Genomic DNA, 26,607 nt, shown 5'->3' with positions numbered 1-26,607 from the left:
GGTCAACGTCGTACCAAAGCAAAGTCCCTACAGATGGAACAACTACATTGTTGTTTCTATAAAAACATTATTATTATTATTATTATTATTATTATTTTTATCATACAGTGCAGGCAGGCAGGTTTTTCTTTCTATGTTTAAATGTAAGATGCGCATACAAATGTATAATCTTTTTTGGGGGCATGTACTTTAGTTACATGTCTTTATGTGGGCAATATCTAATAGATGTTTTTGCACAAGTGCACGCACAAAGACACACACACACACACACACACACACACACACACACACACACACACACACACACACACACACACACACACACACACACACTTTAATCTTCCAGATGAATTGCTGTCTTTACTCTTGGAGGCATGCAATAAGAATCTTGCTACTTCCCAATCTCTCGTTACCTGTTGGTCTCCCTTTGCCCCTCTTTATTTGATCACCCCAAAAAATATTCAACCACAGACTTACGTAACCTCTCATCTTTTTCTTACCCCCAGGCAGCTGCTGTACTTTTATTTATCTTTCTTACTTGCTTCATATGTTCAATTTATTTTGCCATCTCTCTCCAGAGAGACTTAGACCGCCCACATAACCACTGAGCCCAATTTAGATTTTGGTAGATACAATATAATGGGGTTAACAATGTAAGAAACACTTTATGTACATCACAGAGTACATTAGCCGTTAAGATTGTTTGTGAAAATGCTGATCAAGTGTGTCCGTGGTTGTTTTAAAAGACCAATTAACGCCAACTGCATGGTGAGCTTTACCTCATTAAATTGTACACTGGCCATTGGTACCAATAAACATCATGAAAAAATTAGCATCAGATTACTGCTACTCTACGGCATCTTAGACATTCAATCAGTGTGGTTATTTTCTTTAAGTAGAGAATAACCCCAGAAAGTTTGAAGAGAATTGTTTGCAATTGGCGAGTCTAACAACAACTATACTGAATGCAATCCAGTAACTTTGCATGGAGGACAAACAATTTTCATAATTGCAAGACAATGTGCAGCATATTGCAATCTTTGTACAACCCTTGCTTATAGACAGTAGTTAACATTTCAAGGCAACAGTATTGATTAGAAAAGTAGTCGGAGAGCTAAAAAGGACATAAGTGTCGACATTAGCAGCAGGGTTCTACATTAAGCCTTCTCAGGTCGGCCAGATTGTGATGGCCTTGCCAGAACCAGAACTGGCCCTGTATAAATCACCGACTTGATCCAATACCTCGCATATATCATAATTTGGTCAAATTAAGATTTTACAATACTATTAGTCAGTCCCACGTGTGTGTGTTATCTCAAACTATTCACCAATAAGATAACTAAGTAATAAATGATCATGAATAATGATTCCTGCACCAATAATAAAAGGTAAAAGGTAATATTTTACATTAAGGGCGTTTATTTCATCAAAAAAATCTAGTGGCCATAAAAAAAATCCCATTCAAAATATGTGGTTGTACAAGCACTTTTTTCAAAGCAAGTGCAAAGAATTAAATTCCATTAAAAACAAAACTGTGCTTCAAGTAGGTTTAGGAGTTCAACACAAGCTGTGGTGTCTTAGTCTGAACACCGGGTGGCACACTGGGTCGCACCCGCTTAGTTTTTCTCCATAGGTTTGGCACATTTCTTGAAACTAAGATGACATTTTGAAAACTGCAAGCTCATTTGGCCAAACAGACTTAGATTTATGCACAACCTCTCAGTTCATTAGCAAAAGCACATTTTTATACCAAAACTTGTCACAAGTTCCTTTCTCAAACAAAGAGTCGGTACTGTCACAATTGTAAAGATCCTTCTCAATTGCTTTGGCTCATCTGCATTCATTTAGTGCTTTTGCCAAAAGTAACTTGGATGATTTTGCACAACACCATGGATCATTTGCAAAAGCTCATATCTCTCCCAAAACAGCTTACCTATGTGTCAAAATCAAATTTCTACATCATACAAGTAGTCAGTGCCCCCAAAATGCATCATCCCTTTGGCATTCTGTGAGCACTGCAGGTCAAAATCATTGCCACTAAACAAAATACAATTATATAAAAAACTGAGGGGGAAAGGATTTTACAAGAGCAGTTTTCAAAGTTTGAGGTTTGACAAACTCCTCACAGTCAAGGAAATTGTATTCACACAAAGTTACTTACACAGAGTGCAACAAAAAAAAAGTATGACGAATTCTGTATATTTATGAAAAACTAAAATTATATCTAGGGCACAGCGTAAATAAAGAACCAACTACTGTAACACTTTCATTACACAGTCAATTCTGTTGAGTAACATTGACTCTAGAGTGGGACCAAATAGAAAGTTTTCGAGCAATATTTACACTTTGAAGAGAGTTAAAAAAAAAAAAAAAAAAAAAAAAAGAATTTAAAAATAAATAACTGAGCCATCACTTCCTGGCTTTGTCAATCTCTACACCTCCCTGTCCAGCACTTTCCTTTATGTTGATGTGTTTTCCATGCTAATGAGATAGATATAAAAGAAGGTGATATTTACGCGGATGTTATGCAATAGCATAGGTGTTGGTCTCGGACGAGCTGGCAAAACACCTCTTTTTGCACTTCATCAAATCTGTATACTTGTCAAATGACAGCAGTTATGGTACCAGTCTTGTGATTGCAGTATAAAGTTTGTTAAAAGTGGTGTAATGGTCATGCATGAAGATCATGATTAGCATTAGAGATAAACTTGAAAAGAGTAGCCAGCCAGTTTTGCAGACCATAACATTTGCAATATAAATCATTTTAGCAGCACGTCTTTCTCAAACTGTGTTTCTACATTTCAGTGTTCAACTACTAACAATGGTTAACATATCAATAACTTATTAAGAATGTTAAAAGGAACCCCGACTGTAATGATAAGTTTGCGCCATATAATTTTTTATTTGTCCAATTCATCATGCCTACTAGAGTATACTATGGATGCACAACACATGGGGCATAACTGAGAGAAGTGGTGTGACATCCATTACATTCAAGTTTACACTACAGTATAAATGTTTAACGAAAAAACTTTTTACTGGCTGTGTGATTAATGTGCAAAAAATAAAAATAAAAATTCAGACCACTAGCCAAGTCATTTCATTTCCTGGATGAAAGTTGGTGGGACCAACAGAGCAGGGACTTGTTTTCATTACTCTCTTTCTTCCTGCATCCATTTGATCCATCCTCAGACCTCTGCCGTCAACTGCCCCTTTTTCTTGTTGTTATTGCTCTTTCCAGCTCCCCCTCCCTATCATTCAATTGATCCATCCATTTTTGCCCCCTCTTTCCCTTTTACTCTCACACTCAGTGTGGCCCACCCACACACCAAACCCTGACTACTCATCTCTGCTGTTGCAGTGTCAGCATTTCCGCACTGCAGTCCCCTGCAGATGTTCGCTGAAATACACTTTGATATTCCTTTTGTTCATAATCAATATTGTAAGCATATCTGTCGTAAAGAACCTTCTTTTACATGCCATTTAGTCAAATATCACATATTGTCACTCTCTTAAAATAATTGCCTAAGCCTTTTTATTTTTTTAACTCAATGAAGCTGTGCAATACAACTCTGGAGACCAACTCAAAGCCAGTTGCACAGGGGAAAATCAAATGTGGCATAACTCCGTCCCTGCTGCTGTTCTGCACAGGCCTGAAACCTACTCAGTCAGATCATAACCAAGAGTGGCTTCGGGTACCGACGTTCTGTCCTGAATAGTTATAAACACACTACAATACTACATGTAAATGCCATGAAGTAAATTATAACTTTTGCCTTATCGTCATCTTTAGATCTGAAACCCAAGGTCTTCAGTATACACTAAAAACTTGACTTTGCCATTACAATATGGAGAGGACTGTAAATATACATGTGTATTTCAGTGTTTAGCAGTGGCTATTCTACAGAGATAAGAGATGCATTGGCCATCCTGGTTGTCTGCAATTTAGGCCTAATCAGGACCATTCATGTCTCCTATCTCTCATTCTCTTTTCTTTCAAACGCACACAAAACAAAAGAAGCACATTAAGAGTTCTTTATTACTTTCCAATAGAGCTTGGGGCAAGCTGTAATAAGGCAAGGATGAGAGAGTTAGTCAACACACAGAGGAAACACTATGGAGAATGTGCATAAATATATTTTTATGTTGACAGCTAAATTATTAGAGGCCGAGGTGAACACGTGTATGCAATTAAAACCATAATACAGTTAGGTTTTTACATCTGAAGTGTGTTAAAAAAATTCAAGACTATTGTCATCAAAGATTCTGATTCGAGTGAGAATGAATTATTATAGCATTGTCGCATGTACATATGAGAATGCAATGTGTGTGGTGTAATATATGTGGGGGGCTTACAGCATTGTGTGAAACGTGCTCTTCAAGAGTGACAGACGGAAATGTTTGTGTGTATGGAAATGTTTAGCCATCTAATGTACATTTGATTTATTTCAGTTTGCTGACCAAACCCAGAAAACAGGTGAGCCATGATTGGTCGTTACCTACTTCCTCAGCACAGGTGATGTCATCTTGAATCGAAAGCAAGTGTAAACATTTGTTTTCAAAAAGGTATTAATTGTACATGGGGAAAAAATGATGTTGAATTTATTCTAGACCAAATATTAACTATTTACTGCTGAAAATGGCTCAATGAGAAAAGTATCCCTTTAAGAAAAAAAGTGAAGATCTGGCTTGCGCTTTGGACAACATGGTAGATAACGCACTATACAAGTGCATTTTTTTGGGGGTTATGGCGTGTTTCAGAAAAAGTACAAAATTAGTAAATCAGAGTTGATTTTGGATTTGCTGCTTCAACAGTAAACGAATAGCAAATGAAGATTTTGGGTGCAAATCTGACCTCTAATTCTTTGCAACTGTACTTTGTGAGGCATTCTTCTTAAACAGTAGGGGCCTCTTTGGAAAGTCAAATCTCCTAACCTCTAAGCCACCAATCATTAACCTTTATTGGATTATGTCATCGGGTCAAGAAGAAATGAAAAGGTGCTTCCTTTCTAACATAGGAAAGGATAGCACACTCAAATGAAGTTGACTCCACTTTTCCTAACTGATGTCATCGTCTGATGGCGAGTATTAGTGACCTAATTCTCTCGCTTGTGCACTTTACCTGCAAAATATTAAATGGGGGGGAAAAAAAGGTTTTTGTGAAGGGTCTATTATGATGTTTTTCATTGATTTTGGAGTAGCACAATTCTCAAATAATTAATGGAAAGGTTATAAAATGCAGTCCAGTCCATAACTTTATTTCTGACCCTTTTGCTTTGAGCGTATATTTTTTCGTTTAACTGACTATCCATTTGTGACAAAAAAGGTTTGTTACTATTTTAATTTAATAAGTATTTTTTTAAACTTTATTTTTAAAGTCTAGAGCATGAAACTCGTCTATACTTAGTCTGTCAACTACGTAAGTGCCATATTGCTTTTAAGAAACACTAAGGAACTTTCAGTTTACGTTGATTATGGCGGCACCATATGGACAAAAGCGGTAATGGTATGCCTGAAGGAAGACCACATTTCCCATGAAAACAAGTGCATAGCGTTGTTTTTGAGCTCACGACAGCGAGTGAAGGCCGGACCAATGTTGATCCTTGACTGTCCTTTTATATGGGTAGCTTCCCTTTTTCTTTTTTGCATCCTCATACAAAACGTTTAAGTTGTTTTACAGCTTCTGCCATGAAAGCAGTAATCGTAAGTAGACCTCCAAATCGACTTCTTTGTAGCGAATTAAAAATGCTTAGTGCCAGTAAATGTAATATAAACCCTCTCAGGCCATGGCAAAAGTACCATTCAACTAGTTGTCAGTTGATGTTTCATCAGAAGAATTATGAAAATATTTTATCAAGGTTGATTATGTTTCTTCAAATCTTGTTGCTGTAAAAATTGTGGCCGATATCCTTTTGTAAATGTTTGTCAGAAGTAATTTTTGCTTAAAGGTGGCAAACAGGCACCTTTCCTAAGCATTTGTAGAATTTAAATGCTCCTGCCCTCCTAGTACTTTCGGGTCATCTTGCTCAAATAGGATAGGAAAGGAAATTTCTTAAGCAAAAACGAGAACCCAAAGATTGATATGTCACTAATCGTTTCTGTGTTTTGGCCACGTTGTTGAATACAAATGATGCAGTATAATCTTTCATGTGTTTATCTGATGTTAAAATGTCAGAATTTTAAAAAACTTTACCAAATATAACTTTTACAAGGTATAACACCTTGTTAAAGTAACATTGTCGTGATGGTTAAAAAAAAAAAAAGTTTAGTACTTTCTTTGACACATTGTGTTTCCTTTGCAAAGTTCAGATTTATCTGACCTTTAAGTTCATAGAAAAATGTAATTTCACCCAACCACCCCTCCCCCAACCACCCTGAGAGTGAGGCTGCCATTATTATGTCCCAAAGCAAGTGGGAATGGAACAGTTCTCATGCTAACATATTAAAGATTAATAATGAGGGAGCAACAATGTAGGTTTAATGAGGAAGTTAAGGGCAATTATTTGTTATCTTGTTTACCAGAGATAAAGTCCTGAGCTGGTGGTGGCAGAACATATGGATACCCTGACCCTGGAGGACAGATAAACCATAGATCATAGTTATCACAAGCATATGTGGTTGTAAACAAAACACACAGCAAACAATAATGAAAAATCATTTCCAATACTTCTTCATCCATTATTAAAAACAAACAAAAATCATTTTAAAGAATACATAAAAATAAAGGATTAGTTTATGATTGCAAACTCTCCATCACAAGATATGATTAAGTGACGGGAACAGCTTCATGAAGAAGCCATAATCTGGAAATTTCTTGGAATGAGATCATAGTTGGAAACGTAGTCATGTAACAATTGGGATGAAAGTGTAGGGGGTTCCCAAGATAGGAGAAGAAAATAGACAAGGAGTGCGAGTGAGTACTGCAAAGTGAAGCCTGTTCTTACGAGCAGTTTGCAGTTAAAAAGACTAAAAGGGGCACCGTAGTTCATAGAAAAGCATATACATTTATGAGCTACATAATAATGAATAATTATAAACTTGTATTTTATGAAATAGTTAAATAAACAACTGGCATAGCCAAGATCATATCCTCGGCCAGTCAGGTTTTTAAAATGTATATTAGAATAATCCGGATTTCGTAAATTCTATATTTGCTATCCTGGATCAAATCAACTATGTAATTTTTGTCCTGGTACTGCAACAAACTTTCAGATAAATTAAATCTGATGTATATAATACAAGATCAGGATTGCAGGATGCAGATTTGAAGTCTTTAGCTTGGGAGACCACAAGGATTCATCCCATTTCTATTTTACCCTTTACCAGTAGTAGCTTGTAATAAAGTGTCTACTCAATGACTTATTGCGGGGGGGCAATGTTAGTCATAGTTAGGCTTCAGCTTCAAATTACTTTAATAACCATTAACTCATTCACTCCCAGCCATTTTCACTGAAGCAACCCCCTTCGCTCCCAGCTGTTTTACTGGATTTTGACTGATTTTGCAAGGCCCCCAGAATATTGTGTTCTATTGCTATAAAAACATGGATCATCAGGCAAAAAAAAAAGTATATTTCTATCCATATCCTTTTTGCAGCAATTAGCATTAGAATGTAGCCAAGCTTCATCAGTATTCACAAATCTGTTTAAAACAGTGGGGGAAAACCGCTTTTTGCAACCTGGCCCTGGTTGATCTCTTATACTCTGCTGCCACCTGCTGACTTTTTGTAATAACTACCATTGCTTCAAGCATTCTCTTTAGTTCAGAGGCTGCATCAAAGCCTTATTTATGCTCTCGCATAAAAACAAAAAATGTATAAATACGTTTATGGGAGCATGGTAATATTTAAAATAGATCGTATTTAAACATTTTTGGGAGCAAATGAGTTATGTGAAGGTTAATTATTATAACATAGGAATTGGTTAGTGTGGTAGGCTGTTGTGTAATATTTCTATTATCATATACTGTATTTTGTTTATTATATATATCTTATACGTTTGCGACTCTTGTGCTCTGACATTCCAGCACAAATGTAGGAACAACACATTGACACCCTGTACTATATCATGTGTACCAACATCTTGTTACATTCACCTTGAATTCTTGCAGTAGGATGACAATAAGCATCTAAATTATTCAATCTCCACCTTAGAATGTTGAAATTACCAAGGACAGCATATGATCCAGGTTATGGGTAAGAACAAGATTACCAAATCCTGATATCCCAATTTTACTAAAATCAGGAAAGAAAATCATTTTAAAATTCTCAGTTTTTAGATTTAAAAGGGTTCCTGCAATTTTACACACTGTTGCCTCTACTAAAAATGTATCTATTGATGATTAATCATAAGGAGCAACTGGGGATTCAGTTGCTCAGACACTTTCACGTTGGCAGATGACCACTATCACTGAGCCATGCTGTCCAATAATAAACAAACAACACAAAAATCAAATGTCACCTTTGACTACTGCATGGTTAGAGTTGCAATAAAGATGGAAAACATACACATGTAGACACTGTACATGCAATGCACAGCGTTTTCATGGACAGATTTTCCCATATAAACCAGCCTTTACTGTAGCAACTGACCTAGTATTTCATAAGAGGCGAGCGTGTGTCATCATCATGATCTCAGCATGGTCACCACCTTGTAAATCAAGTACTTAAAAAAAAATGCAGGCTCCATTTCCTTTCCTTCCTCTGTCTGGAGCGGAAGGAAACATCAATAACTTGTAAAAACACTGTTTAAAAATAATAATAATAATTGTGCCACAGGGACAATATCAGTATGCTAATGTAATATGTCCCAACTCTACACGCTTAACACAAAATGTCAAAATATGCAATTTTGTTTATTAAACTAAAACAAGGACATTCTACTACTTTCGGCTTCCAAATTGCAACAGTCTCAAACTGAATTTTGGAACAGTTTAAGTTTGAATGACTTCCCCTCGAAGTAGCACACACTACTGTTATCAGTACCAATAGGCGAGTTTTAAAGTTTAAAAAATAAATAAAATACATCTAGTAGTTCCTAGCAAACAGCATTATTAAGAAATCACTTTTTGTATAACAAAATTCCTGTTGCCATGGTTTGGGAAAAAATTAATAAAAATCAAATTGGATAGAACTGAGCTCTTGTGAATCAAAATTGAATCGATTGATGAAATTAGAATCGAATCTCAGCCCTAATGGCAAGGCAATCGATGCTGACATTTTCAAATTATCCATATTATAAATTATGTTATGGTTCATATATATTATGTCCAAACTTGAAATAACATAGCGTCATTTTCTTCTTTTGGGAAAAAAAAGACAAATCATCCCTTAAAAAAAAAAAAGTTCATAGTTGTAAACAGTAGCAGGTGATGACAGAAAATTGTTGAGAGCTGTAAAGAAAGACCCTAAAATAATGAAGTGTTATACGGTATGTTTTTTTAAATTTATATATTTTCAAGTTTACACAAACACAAATTTGATTTAAAATAAATAAATAATAAACATAGTTCGATGCAGATCCCTGATAAGTGGTGCTATTTAAATGTTTAATAAGAGCAACATGAAAAAAAAAAATACACATTTTTCATCCATGGCCCTTGGGGGCTACATGTTGAGACCATGTTGGTGACCCCTGCTCTAAAAAGTGTGCATAAGTGAAGTGAAGTCATGAACATGTCTAAGATTAACCCTTACCTAAGCTTCAAGATTTAAATTTAAATGGTCTGTTCTTGTAATTTTTCCTCACCTAAGAAGCCGTGTTTAGTTACAAATAATGCTATCTTCTAAGTTGTGTATCTAATTAATATTTTTAAATACATAGAAATAAATGCTTGAAATGCTGTCATATTCTTTCACCTCCATGATCCTCTTGATGTCAAACCAAAACCTTTTTGCAATTGTCAATCTAAAGCAAAAATAAATTTGGGCTCACTATTCCAATACTATCGGCAAAGTCTCTTTGAAGCCACATATTACAATAGTACAACAGTAAATTATTGTGCATTTTGAAGAATATAAAAAAAATGGCACAGAAAAAAAAAGTACTAAAAGCTGTAAAATAGAAGTACAACTAGGATTAATTTGGTAACTTCGGCCCAGAGTAAATGACATCACCCCCATTTAAATCTTTGCAACAAGTATTGCTATAGGTGCATCTTGGCTCAGCCTCAGCCTGACGTCGCTCCATTACAAAATCAATGTAAGCCAACACTGTGGATCTAGGACACTTTCAAAGCACTTGCTCTATTTGATAAGGCAATGTTACATGTCGTCGTTGGGGTCTCCCGAAAAAATGACAATTTTGCAGGTACAAGGTTTTGGCGCGATGCCAGTGACAGAACAGTGCCAGAGACACTATAGTGAAACACTTATTAATATTGATCACAGTGTCTCCTTTGCTACGTCATTTAATGTAATTTAAAAACGTTATCCACACCCCAGAAATCAGCAAGCGCGTGTGTGTTTCATCACATCTGGACTGAACTGATTGCCAAATGGTACTACGGCTGTCAAAATGTATCGATTAATCGACAAGTGATCGATTATCAAAGTAAATCAACAACTATTTTAATGATAGAGTAATTGTTTGGAGCCTTTTTTTAATTTTTTTTTTTTTATAAAGTGTCCAAATTCTCTGATTTCAGCATATCAACAGTAGTTGGTCACTGATTTCTGTAGTCATCCATGAAAGAAGACCGATTATCTTCTGTGTTTAACTCACTTTCAGCCATTTTCACTAAAGCAACCCCCTTCACTCCCGGCTGCTTTACTGGATTTTGAAGGGCCCACAGAATATTGTGTACTATTACTATAAAAACATAGAACCTACCTACTAAAGAAATAATAGAGTCTCTTCTTTCATCAGGGAAAAATATATATATATTTGTTTCCGTTTTGCAGCAATTAGCATTAGAATATAGCTAAGTTTCATCATTATTATTAACAAACCTGTTTAAAAACACTGGTAAAAAATAAAAAAAAAGCTTGTTGCAACATCGCCCTGGTTGATCTCGTATACTCTGCTGCCACCTGCTGGCTGTTTTTTGTAATAACTACCACTGCTTCAAGTGACCTCGTCATGTCAAAAGCTGTGTCAAAGCCTTCGGTTTGCTCGAGCATAAAAAACACATTAAAAACAGACAAACGGATAAATATGTTTTTGGGACCATGGCAATATTTAAAATACAGTAGAACATATGTATACGTTTTTGGGAGCAAATGAGTCAATTGAATAATCGATTCTAAAAATATTCGATAATCACAGCACTAGTACTAACAGTGATGAACCAACACACACAGGTCATGCACTCATGTGGCACACATTTGATTTGACACATATGATTTATTCAAAGTGATGTTACTGGCACATTTTCTCATTGACCATCTCTTAGCTCCGAATCTGCTTAAGAAATGAAACCCTCGACCTGAAAAAGGAGATTTGCAGATTGTAACTCGACAAACTAATACAAAAAGGTGACAACTGCACAACATAAAATTTCTCTGTGGTGGCAACATCCAGATTAAGCGGTATACCTATTTTGCCCCCATGAGCTACATACAGCACTGACATAGTTAAAAGTTAACAAGACTGTATCAAATAGGCGATTGACAATAAATGCACTGCCAGGACAAATTAAATGCCGCAATTAGTCACACAGAAAAGGTGAATTTCAATTGTTTTTTGCTAATCCTTGCTAAATGGCTCTGACAACAACATGCCACATTCCATTACCAAGCTGGGGCTATACTTCCGCACAATGTGCATGTACTTTATGTGCCCACTGCCCACACAAGCACCATCATGTAAACTAAACTCTACACTAAGACAATTTACATTTACCGGTGTGTGCGTGTATCTCGCACTACCATTTCAAGTGATCTTTTCACGTTCCAATGGATGGAAAAAGTGGCATACAGTAGGTGAGGGGAGAGCGGGATTATCAAGACTGAGAAAGCATGAGCAGGGAGGTGGCTTTTGGAAATGGGGAGAGAAAAAGAAAAACAGGAAATGACGATGAAAGAAGAAAAGAAGGAGCAACTGTTGGTCGCTAGGCGCCTGCATGTCTCCATAGCAACATCAGGCGCCAGGCTGAGCTCCTGCTGACATCACACCTGATGCCAAACACTGCTTGGGGATAAATGCATGTGTCCTCTCAACCAATTAAATGACAAAGCAGGGGGAAAGGAGGAGAAAAGAAGACTAGTAGAGATGGGGAGAAAAAAAATATGCATTGAAAGTTCATAATCTTGGGGTGTGTGTGTGTTTGCGCGCGACAGCTACCCATGTGGGACTTACACCAAAAAAAAAAAAAACAGAGGCAACACCAACTCACCCACAATAACACTAATTGACGCTAAGTGAATTGACTGAAAAGAGTCGATAAGTGGGAGAAGGCCAACAGTGTGGCGGTAGATTTGCTTTGACATCACATGTTGACACAGGAAACAAAACATTTGACAGAAGACAAAATGAACCACTATGAAGGTTTGAACACTTGTGCCACTTTCTTATGTTTCACACAAGATATTTCACGCTGTACATCTTTGAAACAATTCGGCACAGGTGTTCTATATTTTAAGCATCTGTTGAATGCAATCAAGTGACAATGGAACACAACACAACAACAATCAGAAACACCTTATGGGAAAAAAAGAAAAAGAAAAAAAAAAGAGACATCCGTTACAGGAAGAAATTAAAATATTGAGGACAATATAAAGTGGTCATCTTCTATATGATTTCTGTCCATTCTTCTTGGACATTTGCAGTTAGAAGTCAGTGTTAGACCTGAGAGAGTTCCCGGCTCAGAATTTCAGCTGCAGTTCATCCAAGAGTGGATTTGAAGGATCACGGCTCTATTCAAGCTAATCAAGTTCTCCCAACAGAAAATGGCTTCTTGTTTTGGGTCGCTGATGCATTCAAATGAAGGGGAAAGCTAAGGTCTTTAACACCTACTGTTAATCCAGAGATGTGTCTCAACAATTTCCTCACATAGTGTGTCTTCCGTCGTATGAAATAATGGAAAACTAAACTTATCTTCAAGGCAAATATTTAAGTTAAGAGTGTGCTGTGGTAGGTAAAAGTTAGACAAAGTTCCATTGAGTGAACTGCAGCGCAATGCTGCACCCTGCTGGATAATAAAAGGAATACACTTGCATTTTTACTGCAACCTGGGGGTGGGAAACTTCCTGATTTCTGGTATTTTGCATACATGTCACACTTAAAAGCTTCAGGTCATCAAGCCACTTTTAACATCTCGCCAAGACAAAATATATTCTTTAACATAAACACCTATCTGCTCCTGTGTGAAAAGGTAATCCTCACCCAATTAGATAAAATGAACACATGCAATGGTCTCACATCAAAACTGTGTAACTGTATTTAGTGTGACTAACTGTATGGAAACATTAATAAAATAACAGTCACATTGAACAGGGGGGAAAAACATGAACATTTAAACAGTAAGGCAAAGTTGTTATTTTTTCTGTAGACTGAATACATTTGGTTTTGAAGTCAAAAGACTAAAGATCAACATTTTAGTGTTTAATCGCGAGGGATTTACAAGTGCAATTGATACACAACGTAAATAGCACTTTTGTTTGCATTCACCCATTTTTACATGAGCAAAAGTGTTCATTAGTAGCAGCAAAAGTATTAGATTAGAAGATGTGACTGACATTGTGTGTTTTGTTGCCCTGATGCGGATACCGTTTATTTTTATTCAAACAATCGTATTTATGTCTACTTTCCTTTCCAGATGTCAGTTTTGCTTGGGAAGACTGCATTTATACTTTGGCTAACCAACATGAAAACAAGAAAGCCGTCTATTTGGAATGGGTTAGAGAAGAAAGAAGCGAGTGGTTTCTAGGTAGCAGATGTGTAGCTGAGTTTATGTGGTCAAATCAAATCAGCAGTCAAAACAAGACCATAAGCAAATGTGTCGACCGAAGTTAAGGCTTATATGATTAAAAAGTACAGATGCAAGATGAAATGATTCTTCACAAAAATGAAACTTAAGTGGTGGAAACTTTCATAAAGCAAATAGTGCTTTAACTTAATTGCTCCTAAGACTACAAGCTCATATGTGAAACTCGGCGTATGAAACGTATACTGTAGACATTATAACCTGTAAGAGCACATGAGCGTATTCATCTTTTTATTAATTTTTCAATTTTCAGCAACACAAAAAAAGAAACTGATGGACTACAAAAATAATGATACTACACTAAGTATATAGGGAATGTAAAGAAATTGTAACTCCAAAATCACTTAACTTACTGTATTAACTCCAAACCACCCCTGTGTCAAAAGGGCACTGAATGATTTATGGTTCAGTTGGCCAACTTTGAAAACGGCATACAAAGCACCTTAATGATAATCCCGCAGTAAATACTTCATTAATAAATGAGCAAAATCAACTTTGACACAGCTTTGAAACGTGCAAGGCCAGAAACATTCCCTGAAAGATGATCCAAATTATGTTTGACCTCAGAGATCATAGATGTGGAAATTAGCGGGAGGGGCAGGCCTTAAACTGGAAGTCGAAATTCTCTTTGTAATATGTTCTTTGTGCCCCAGTGGCCTAAAGACAGTGTTAGGATTAATATAGCATTTGCATGGAATAATAATTAAGCAGCTGTGCAAGGAGGCTGACATTTTATGCAGCACCGCCCCCTGCTGTTGACTGAAATTTATGTCAACATGTCGGTGGGTTCACATGACAAAACCAATATATCATATTTAAAATTAGGGGGACAACAATTCCAGAGAAAATGCCGCTGGCCAGGAACGTGTGTAATGTTTATGGACCAGGAAAAGAAGAGGAAGTTACAGAGTTTCTCACATGGACCCGCAGACCAATAAATATTATCAGTGTTTCCCACAGATTTGAAATATACTTGGGTGGGTGGACGCCGGCGGGTTGGACGGAAGGTGGGTTTCAGTCCTGTTACTACGTCAACCTCTAGCCTCACGATCCACGAGTGAGTGACGGCGAACTAACGTTACATACGGTATATCGCGACATGTTTTTTTTTTTTTATATATTTTTAATACATTTTACTTGGATGGCCCGCCCAAGTATTAACACGGTGTAGGAAAAACTGATTATTGTCTCTTTTTTGCAATATGTCTTATAATTGCATTTCTCATTTTAGTAGACAGGTGGTCAAAAGGAACCGATATTGTATTCTCTTTTGTGATTTTGTGTCTGATGATATGTCCACAAATGAAGAACACGAGAGGCAACACAAAAAGAGATGCTGATAAATGCTGTCGACAGATTCCCATAGAAGGAAAACTGTCTGCTGAAGAATTTATACTGCTCAGCACATCTTACAATACAAAATGGTGCAGATTTAAAAAAAAATACTAACACCAACACACTATTTGTTAGCCTTAACACTATGAAATAAAGTGGTTTTCTCAGGCTAATTAATAAGCACACACGATGGACAAGTTAACACACAGGCTAGGGATGTTAGTACAGCACAAAAATGTCGGCAACTGTGCTCGCTTTGGATGGGCTGAGTATCCCGAGACCATATTCATGTTGACATGCTCACATTTCCATAACAAGACCGATAAACTATGGGTCCTTCAATTTGTGCGTATTAATAATATGGTACATCTGTTGCTTCAGACTTGAATTTTTCCCTGAATAAATCCAGATTTCCTTTAATGTTGATTTTGGGGGTCATTGATTTAGCAGTTTTTACACTGGATGCCCTTCCAGAAGGCAACGCACCTATTTTGTAAACCAACTCTGACAACTGTCATTTCTGTGTCACTTACTGTATGCAACTGGTTGTAAATTTCAGAAGTAGGAGCAGGCCAATATAGGAATTACATGCAACTTGGCCTTTAAGTACTGACTATGAGTCCTAACACTTACTGCGACACTTGGCACAGCGTCCTTTGTCATATTCTAGCAGGTCCAAGTTCCGGCTTCGCTCACTGACCGAACGCCTCTGCCCACTCTCCCTGAGTCGAGCTGCCTCTTCTTTGGCGTACACCCCCAGCTCCTGGGTGTAGCGCCCATACATCTGGAAAAAGTCAGAGTAAAATTAAGTACAAAGTAAATTACAGATAAAAGACACAGCTCATTGTATTGTGTAACAATTAATGCTCCAAAAATATGTCAATATTAAGGATAACATGGCCATTCCGCCCTAACTTAGTAAATTACCATGAATGTGTGAGTTGGTTACATAAGCAGAGACGGAGCACCAATGACAAATTGTGTGCCATTTTGCTGCTTTGGGTGAGACTAAAAAGTGATCAGAGAAAATGACCAGAGGCGCGGGAACCGTTAGACACAATGCCTTACCTGGAGGTCAAATGTTTAATGGAATGGAATGGAATGAGCATCAAGGGCAGTAAAAGTACACATACAAATTCAGCATGAATTCCAAATTACACAAAACTTACATTAAAAAAAATTACCTTTTTTTAAGTGAATTAATAAAGACTGATTGTGAGCTGTATGCACCAAAAAACATTGCCAACACAGTAATCTGCTGAAAAAAATGACAAGAATACTTGTAACAATTGCTTCATTATAACAAATGACATGACTTAATTTAGGTGAACACGATATAAATATTGAACATACAGTATTGGTCACTGCTATGAATTGTAAGTATAAGCATATTAGATCTGCAGTACAGTAAAGCATTGCTTAAGATATAAAGAAGTCAACCAAACCAATGCTTGACAATTGGTTCTAAACACTGCAACAGTTGCGACAACTCATTTGCAGTGCCAAACTCAACAAATGTGTGCAAGAAAAAAAAGAAAAAAAAAAAAGAGGATATGAATCACAAAATGCTGACCGCAGGTGAATTATTGTCTGTGCACATGCCAAGGGGAAAAAAAAGCAAGAGAATAGAGAAAAGCCACAGGTTAAGGCATTCACCCCTTATAAGAAGTCTCCCACTTCCGCTAATGAGCTCCTTCATATACACACCCACACACACAGTACTTATGCCATATAGGCAATACACACCTTCTGCTAAAACTGCAACATTGCTACTTATGGGTGGGTGTCTTGTCACAGTGTAGCCTACTACTGTTTGGTATTTTGACCACCTGATGGCGCCATTGAGTAAATTAATCCTAATTAAGTGCCAGTTCATGTGCCCGCACAGTTTGCTGTAAATGTTGACGCTTCATTTTTTTTTTTTTTTATCACTAATCTAATCCTCAAATACTTTTTAAACTTGTTTGTAGAAGAACACATTCATACACAGAGTACATACTACAGGTTCAGTGGGAGCTTCTTATAAGCCAACCAATAAAAATATATACATTATATATCAAAACGAAAAAAATTGTGTATTATTGAAGCTGAAAAATTGAACGGTGGAAGGTTTTAAAATAAAGCAAGTTTTCAACGCCCCTGTGGGGCTCTCTTGGGGTCTAATAGGGAAGTCTTATGTTCTTGTGCCAGACTACTATGCCAACCTTCAAGGCCTCTCTTCCACTCACCCAGAGCTGGACAAATACTTAGAATAAAAGCAGGATGGATGGATGGATGGATGGATGACAGAAAAGTAAGAGGCAGAAGAAGCCACAGGAGGCATGCACTTGAGCAAAGCAGCATGAACCTGAGCATGAAGAGAAGAAGCAATGAAAAGAGAAGAGTACACAAATGCTAAATGTGTGACAGGGGTTTTGGTGATTTAGCACTACCAGGAAAATTAATGTGAGCTGAATATACAATACAGTTGAACTTTTTTTTCTTCCTCAATATAAGGATTGTAAATGGAAGGGAGAAGGAACCAAACAATGCTGTCATTGGTAGAAGAACAGACAGACAGAAAATCTTCACACCTGCCCAATTCCAGTGCAGTGAAGCCAATTTGATGAAATTATACATTTAAGTGTAAATACATCTAATTAGGGATGTTCAATAGCATTTTTTTTCAGACCTATACCACAAGTACTCAACTCGAGTCACAGACAGCGCTGCAAGTACCAATACCACTAGTACCTTTGATATACCAACCCCCCCCCCCCCCCCCAAAAAAAAAACAATGACAAAATTTTAAAGAATGACCTATATATCCTAATATTGCATTTTTCCTTTTAATTGCATTAAACTGACAAAACGACCACACGAGGGCGGCCAATACTGTTATCGGCCACTGTCGCGTGTACAGATACCTTAAAATAAGGCCTCGTACCGGCCCGATACAGAAACCTGGTCGTGGTACTCGCTCATTCTTGCATAAACAACAGATTTATACTCAATCTTATGCAATTTGTTTTAATTTATCCGTTGAATTTATAGAGTCTTAATTTACATTTAAATATATTCCCCTTTTTATTGGTACTTATACAAGTAGCCTGGAGAACAAATGCGTTTCCTTATCCTAACAATAATACCAGGGACATACAAGCGCCTGAGCAATAATCATTTGTTGAAACACTTGAAAATGTAAAATGTATATTTATTTATAGCCATAATGAACAACTACTGTATATTACAAGACAAGTTTACTGTGACTTGTTGTAGACTAGTTTGTAATTAATAAATAATAATAATAAAAATAATAATAATATAGCACAGTTTGTTGCAAGCTGGACACACTATTTATTGTTTTGGGGTGGTGAGGCTGCACACCTGCCTTAGGGCTTGTTGTTCTATGGAACAAATATTATGCTTAACTTTTGCCCAAAACCTAGCCAAATAAACCACAAGGAATAGTAAGAGAGTGTGAAAAAGAGAGGAGCTCGTGTCCTCCCCTCTCACTTTATTTATTCTTGCTTCATAATTTGGAGTCAAATGGCCTTTTAAGGACAACACTAATATTAACTTTTTCGTCATTTCATTTTAGATATAAAATCTATCTGGATGGTTTTGAGAACCATTTGAGAGTGACTTCCTAAAAACTGTTAACTCTTTTCACAATTATGATGCGACTTGTGGTGACCCCTGACTTGCTCCATCAGGGGTCACCACAGTGAGTCACACGCATGATTTGTTGGGCACAGTTTTTATGACACAACCCATCCATTTTTTTAATCCGAGTTTGGGACCAATTATGACGGTAATTACCAAGTAAATAATGCATTAATCAAAAATTGGTCAAGCTGTGGTGTCCTTGAGCAAGACACCGATACCCCGAACAGCTCCTGGTCACTCAAGCATCCCCCTGCTTTGCAGTGTGTGTTCGCTGTTATGGGTCAAATTTCGTGTGTATATAACAAGAAAAGATTATTTCATTTCATTTTGTTTAACAAAATCCTAAATGACTACAGCCAGTTCTGCTTTACAGCAGTTCAGTGCATCATAAAAATTGAACACAGCAAGTTAGTTTCAACAATATTATCAAGCACCGACTGATTGAAATGATACTGCAATGTCAGCCTGAAAAAAGGCAAGACAAGACAAAGCACACCAAAAGAAAAACGGGCCAACTGACTTCATATTGGAAGATTGGACTTTGACCATTTCACTATTCTTGACTTTATTTTTAAATGAAAATCACTTTATTTTGTCTCCTTAGAGGGGAAGTCAACCCAAACATTTTCTTTACAAGTGTCTCAAAGCACAGGTGCACACACATTTTATTGATGGTGTTATGGTAGGACTCTGAATATTTATATCTCATCTTGGAAATAAATTATTGAATTTTTCCAAGTACCTCCTGCAATGTGCTCACGTACCCCTGCTTGGGAAACACTGGTGAAAATATAATCCAGTACGACTGTATGGCCGGTCAAGCCCTGCTACTTCTCAGCATATTTTGCGGTACTCTTTGGAAATAGCTCCTAATCAAACTAAATGTTGTGATTTACTTAGATTTTTCCTGCCCGTATTGTCATGAGTGTGTAACTTCGCTTATGTCGGGCAAAGTTTATGTGTGTGCATTTTATTTTTGGAAACCCTGACTGGGGTTGTGTGGTAAACATAAGCCTTCTGGTTACGTTCACTACTTTGCTAAGGGCTACCTGTCACACACACACTCAAAGATGCTGTCGAACTCAACTGAACTCTTGGCAAGTGTGTGTGTGTGGGGGGGGGGGGGGGGTTCATATGCTTGGCAATGACTTAACACACAGACAAGCACCAATAACTCTTGGATGAGGAAGAAATATTTTGCTTAGTTGATTTAATTTGAAAGTATTTTTTTACTCAAATTGAGTAAGAAATAAAGATGACGAAAAACGTTTTAATTTATTTTAGTTAATATTATGCTTGGAGTATTTCACCACTTATTTTAAAGCATTTCATTATTCTATAGAGCGAGCACATTTTTCCTATCTCAACAAATCTTATCAAGTGTAATTCTCATAACTGCACTGGCAGATAATTATATATTTAGACAGACCATTTTTAATAATGAGGGTGGTAAGAACTTTGCTGTGCTTGCATTGACATTCCAGATTTGATAAATGTCATGTGGTGTAAATTATTTTTAACTATTTATTGTCAAAGAATGTATATTATAAACACACGGCACGCTACATTGGTGACAGTGGTGGGATTTGTGCCCTGATATTTCTAACTATTCATTTCCTCTATGGACAAAAACGTTCAGGAATTTGTACTTTTTTGAATGAACCTGCTGGCCCCATTGCAACTACCATAATGACTCCATCACAACGTCACTGTGCGACCATTCACTTTTACACTTATAAGAGAAACAAGAGCACTTTGGTGAGTTTAGTATGCAGGAGGAGAAATAAGACAATAGCGATCAATGACTTTCCTGGGCGGCGACTCGGTAACTAGCAGTGTTTGTCTTTTTTTGGGGGGGGGGGGGGCATTGACTAGTATTTAAAATAATGCTCTGTGACCTCTTTCTTTGAAAATATCCCGTGGAAATCCGCGGCTAATAACACGACCATTGTCTTTATAGCTAAATGTAGCTGTTGCGCCTTTTAATCATGTGTGCTTTATAGTCCAGAAATAATGGTACTTACTTTACAGTTACCTGCTTTCATCAACTGAGAGAAATACTGTAGAATGTTGCTATTCTTCAACAAGGTCTAATTTTCTTGTTGAATGCAGTAGCGGCAACATAGCGCTTTCACTTACCTGCATGTATTATAGAGAGTGCTACAGTCACCTGTTATCTACTTTTATGTACCTTTATTTTGTCATTTTCCCTATGGATAATTATACTGTATTTATTTTTTTCCCTTATTTTGAGTAGTTAAATATATATACACTTATCAATATTGGCTAATGTGAAATTGTGATAAATGTTTTGACTATCGCCGTGCCATGTTTTCCAACTTAATAATGTCATGCTATACAGTTAACAAATGAACCTTTATTATTTTGCACTTGATTTTATTTGGAACATAGACTAACTCAGGGAGTTGTGAGTTTTATTTTGCACTTACGTTAATTTATTACAAATGAATCCTAAATCCCAGTGCGTTATTTGCATTTTATTTTTAATTTTAATTCTCTATTGCAGATGGACTTAAACAAATTATCTTTCATTGGTATGTAGAATTTTTATGTTTCAAAGGGCTCTTGGTATCGGTTACTTGAGTACTCACCAATATACCAAAGAGTTGAGTAATTGTATTGGTATCAGTCTGAAAAAAAAGTGGTATTGAACATCTCTAATCATAAGTTTATACCTTTAGTAAACATACTTTGTAGCAACTAATGGTTCTGGTGATAAAATTTAGTGAGACATTAGAAACAGAACAAACAACAGAGTCCCAGTGAGAAAAGACGTGAGACAGAGGGAGAAGAGGCGGGAGAGAGAGACATTTGCACACAATGACTCCCAGTGTTTCTCTCCGTGTCTCTTGCACGTGCTTGATCAGGATGTGGGACGGCACCGCCATGGCACTGCCCTGCACTGGCCCCAGCGCGCACACTCTGGGTCTGGGGGTGCACAATCTGTAAAACTCATCGCTCAGGTCAGACTGCAAAAACACAGCTGTGACAATAACAGGCCTAAGAAAGTGATGAAGAACTTGTGGTAAGCTGTAGACTAAAACACTAAAAAAGGGAAACCTAAGGACACAAAGCGACCGAAAAATCAATGACTATTCTTGAGTTGCTGCTTGTGGAGATATTCTGACAAACAATATTGGCGAGGCGGGGGGTTGAAATCTGAGACTCACAACATGAAAAAAAACCTAAGACTATGAGAAAGTCAAATACCCAACCAGGTGAGAGGATAAACAATAGAGGACACTCTACATGAAGGCTCAGAAATTCTCACGCACATTCAAACACACACAAAGAAGATGCAGAGGAGGGACCCGGGTGAGAGCCAATGAAGGTTGTGCGTGCGTGCGCATCAGCCATTGGTAACACTGTTTTGTGTTTCAAAATGTTGCAAATACTACAGTAAATGCTCGACTGAATATTTGTGTGTTAATACCAATTAGTTGTGTTTGTAAAATTCACAACGTAATTGATCATCAACTTCCCCCAAAAGGAAATTCAATCAAGTGCATATCCATAATCAAAGGTTTTACTTCCGCACACATATGCATGATTACACTCTCAAACATTACAAAGCTTTCTCAGCTTAATCATGTGCCTTCAGATTAGCTTGGTGAGATTTACACGCGGACAGAAAAAGCACAAGCTTGCATCGTTGACAGGGCCGACAAGACCAATATTCGCACAGTTATAGTTACCGTAATTAGGAGCACCGGTGTCAAATTAAAGGCCCCCAAAAGCAAATCATGTGCATCTACTTCATTTTACTTGCTAAATTCAGTTCCACAATAAAAATGTTCAATAAATTAGCCTGGTTTACATGGAGCCATGTATTCCGATTAGAACGAATCCAAACGGAAGGAAAAGGCTCCATATAAACACCTCAATCGGAATGAAATGGCTGAATCCGAATGGAATTTCATTCGGAATGGCAAAAATGGCGGTGTCTCCCAGAGCTTGTCTGCGAGGGGAGAACTTGTTTTTAAGTACTTTAAACTTGTTTTCATCAAGATGTTGCTTCAATAAAAGTGTTAACATTATCACAACTACTGTGCTAAATGACGAATAAACTCCATCTTAATTAAATAAATCACGTGATTGACGTCTGTGCCTCTCGCGGCTGCCGCGGAGCTGATCCGATTAAAGGAGGGGAGCATATAAATGGCAGATCGGAATGGATCATGTCACATTTACATGAAGACTTTTTAGTCATTCCGAATGAAGATCTCTGATCACCGGTTTACTTGTGACGTGATCCATTCCCAGCGGGACGCACGGACATCGATCACATGATTTATAAAGATGGAGTTCATTCATCATTTAGCACAGTAGTTGTGATAGTGTTAACACTTTTATTGAAGCAACATCTTGATAAAAAACAAGTTTTAAGTAATTAAAAACAAGTTCTCCCTTCGCAGACAAGCTCTGGAGAGACACCGCCATTTTAGTGGGTGGAAACGATGACGTCAAGACGCATTTACGTCAAGACAGAGCATGCGCATGACAGATGCAGCCTCGCCATTCCGAGTGTATACATGACGCTTGTTTGGATTGACGAAAGGAACATACCACCCCCCTGTGATTCCGAATGAAATTCAATTCAGATTGAGGTGTTTATATGGAGCATTTTCATTCAGTTTGGCCGTTCATTGTAATCGGAATACATGGCTTCATGTAAACCAGGCAGAGTTCGGAATTATTTCAATCGGAATAACTAAAAAGTCTCCATGTAAACCGGCTGATTGCAAGCATTTTGTTGTTGTTGTTGTTACCAAACCACGGTTTTTAAATAAATTGGACAATAGTTGGGAGTTGTCCACGGAGGTGACTCTGACCGAGGGAGAAATCTCCCTTGCGTCCCCCACGGTCAGAATACCAAGCAGGAAAGGATAACACGTATCTCGTGTGACAAAAAAGGCAAAACTGAAGTCGCACAAGCGTCGCAGAAGGACGTGGATCAATATTAGAGCAGCGTTAATACTGAAGTAGGTAGAAAAACCCAAGAGGATTAAAACGGGACCCAGAGCTTGCTTTCTTCTTGCCAAGAAGGTACGACCTCGTCACAAAAATGCGATAGGGTCTATTTATGATGAGCAAGACACAATAAAACTACCACTAACGTCTCGGTTCACTCTTGGCGCGTGCACATCGCTGGCTTCCATTCTACCTTTCGCTAGAGGGGTCGCAAATCTGCAAAAACGCTGTATCTTGCGACATGGACCTTTAAATACAACTGAACTGAATATTTAAACAACGATTCTTCCATATAACATTAGAGGGAGCTTGTGTACAATTAGTGGTACTAGTAGTACATTGAAAACTTCTGTGCTATACATTTAACAGTGTCAGTACACATTTTAAGAGGTTCAACCAAGTATTCAAAATAAGTGGTGTACTCCAAAATGTAGTATTTTAAATTAACAAACAGGGCATACGTTTGCATGTACCCGTTCGTAAAAATCTACTTCAGTACTAGTACTGCCTGATGTTTAAAATCTGTGGAGACATGCACATTTAATGAGCTGAAAGCTATGCAAGATCATATGATCCCGGGAGCAACACTTGTGGGAAATAACAGCACGGGCCTGACTAATATGTGGTGATAAAGAGAGAAACGCTTCCCTGATGACTGTCTTCATTGTGTGTTTAGATAATGTCTACTTATCACTATGATTTATGGGATTTTCTTAAGTCACAAATAGACAAATTTTCCAGCACATGGTCAGTTGTTATGGAAAAAGTTAGTGGATAAAGATAGTTAGCTAATCACACTATCTCAGTTAGTTTCTATTTTTATACGTCTTTGCTAACACACACTGAATCAGTCAACTAGGTAAAAAACAAAGGCTGAAAAGGCAGAACAGATTTAAAATGACATACAATACAGTGATGACCAAAACCAGTACATACTGGATATGAAACTGTAGATTTGCATACAGTATTAGCAGGTCAAATCTTCTTGACCCTCTTCTCTCCACCGTGCAGGAAATAAGAATGTTGCTAACATTAGGACCAGTGTTGTCATTTTTACATGCCGGAGGGGTCGTAAAAGTTTCTAAATATAATGAAAAAGTTGCTAAATTGGCAACACTGTAGACCCAAGTCGTAGCTCTTGCTTGCTACCTCACTTGTACTAGCGTCCACACATGCCCATAGAATAAAAGCACAACTTTCAAGTTTCAAAATAAAAGCACCATTATTTTACATGTCATACTTTAAGACAATAATCAGGTTTCCATCCAATTGTTTCGAATTTAACTCTTTGACTGCCAGACGTTTTCAGAAAAGGGATGCCGTCAGTGCCAGCCGATTTAAGCATTTTGACTGATCTTTCAAGGTCCACAGAAAATGTTCTGTTTGGACTATGGAAACACACATACTACCAAATGAAAGATTGGACTTTCATCTTTCATCAGAAAAAAAGAGTTTGTTTCTACCTTATTCCGTTCTTTAGTAATCAACAATAGAAAATGGTTAGTTTGACCCAATTTCGCCTGTTTTGGACCAAAATACGGAGAAATCAAGCTTTTAGTGAAACGATATTATTTCATGCATTCTAGTGAATTTTACACTTCTTTTTGTCCATGAATGATGCCACAAACACCTAAATAGTGCTTTACTTCTATAAAACACTACCACCAAGAATGAAAAAGTGTTTTTTGATAGCAAAATACGTTTATTTACATTCAACAGTGTAACAATTTGACAACAATTTGGCAAACTATTTACAAATGTGTGCAACTGTGGTGCTATTTACAAATATGTGGATGTTTCAACGACAGTTTTTCTTTTTGTAACACTCTCCTGCGTGCAAGGAGACGCAACAGCATTTGCACAACAGATTGCCTCTTCGCGTGCGCCACTTTCTTGCAGGCCGTTTTTTTCCGGGGAATAGCAAGTATATACTGCAGTGTGTCATCAAGTCTAATATCAGGATCATGCTACGGTTTCGTTACGTCTCGCTTCCCCGTGTCCTTCAGTTGCTATACCGGGTGGTAGGAGATGTTCTGATCCATTTTATCCACTCCATTCATGGTGGCATCGTAGTCCAGAAACAGTGTCTTCTCCGTGATCAGACTGTACCCGCTCCTCCGATGAATATGCATTGGACTCGGGGTACTCTTCATTGTCCGATCGAATGTCCGCTTGTGCAGCTCCGCGTTTTCCGGCGTTAGCAGCGCTAGCCGGTGAGGCTTTATGACGAGAGAATAACGGCCGCGTCAATGCTTCCAACTCCGGCGTCAACCTCGGGAGTGACCATCATCATCATCATCAATGTGCATTGGTCGATGCTTTTCGACTACTCTCCATCGTCCGATCGAATGTCCGCTTGTGCAGAAGTACCCGGCCGGCTATTGTGCGCGTTTTCCGGCCTTAGCAGCACTAGCCGCGCTAGCCGCGCTTAGCCGGTGAGGCTTACTACGTGATAGTAACAGTCGCGCCAAAGCTTCCAACTTTGGCGTAGAGCTCGGAGTCATCATCATCGTCGACATCAATGCGCTTTTTAGTATTGATTGATGCTTTCCGTCTTTGAAAAAAATGCTCAAGCGTGAGCTGCTTGTAACCGGTTGCTTGGTCAAGCCATTGTGGCTTGGATCAGCCATTGTCTCCTCAACACTCTAGCTCCGCCTCACGTCTTCTACTGACGCCCACGGTGGGCGGCCCATCCAACCTTGTGCAAAGAG

At 37.7% G+C, this 26,607-nt stretch overlaps 1 protein-coding gene across 6 annotated transcripts in view; it reads right to left on the bottom strand.

Annotated features, from left to right (window-relative positions):
* Window positions 1-26,607, bottom strand: part of LOC147170457 (chloride channel protein 2-like) — a 104,376-nt gene that overhangs the window by 62,533 nt on the left and 15,236 nt on the right. For 3 of the 6 annotated variants that reach the window (XM_086080597.1, XM_086080598.1, XM_086080601.1), the window contains exons 2-3: window positions 15,890-16,040; window positions 6,520-6,570 (exon numbers count right to left, since the gene is read on the bottom strand). In XM_086080597.1, coding sequence (XP_085936723.1) covers window positions 6,520-6,570; window positions 15,890-16,040 — 202 coding nt within the window. The remainder of the gene's footprint in view (window positions 1-6,519; window positions 6,571-15,889; window positions 16,041-26,607) is intronic. The other 3 variants (XM_086080599.1, XM_086080600.1, XM_086080602.1) reach the window with 1 other exon arrangement.

This window comes from Leptonotus elevatus, chromosome 7, assembly GCF_054856555.1.
Source record: "Leptonotus elevatus isolate MCC_2025b chromosome 7, RoL_Lele_1.0, whole genome shotgun sequence".
Lineage (NCBI taxonomy): Eukaryota > Metazoa > Chordata > Actinopteri > Syngnathiformes > Syngnathidae > Leptonotus > Leptonotus elevatus.
The sequence above is the reverse complement of the archived record's forward strand: the minus strand, read 5'-3'. Positions and strand labels throughout refer to the sequence as shown.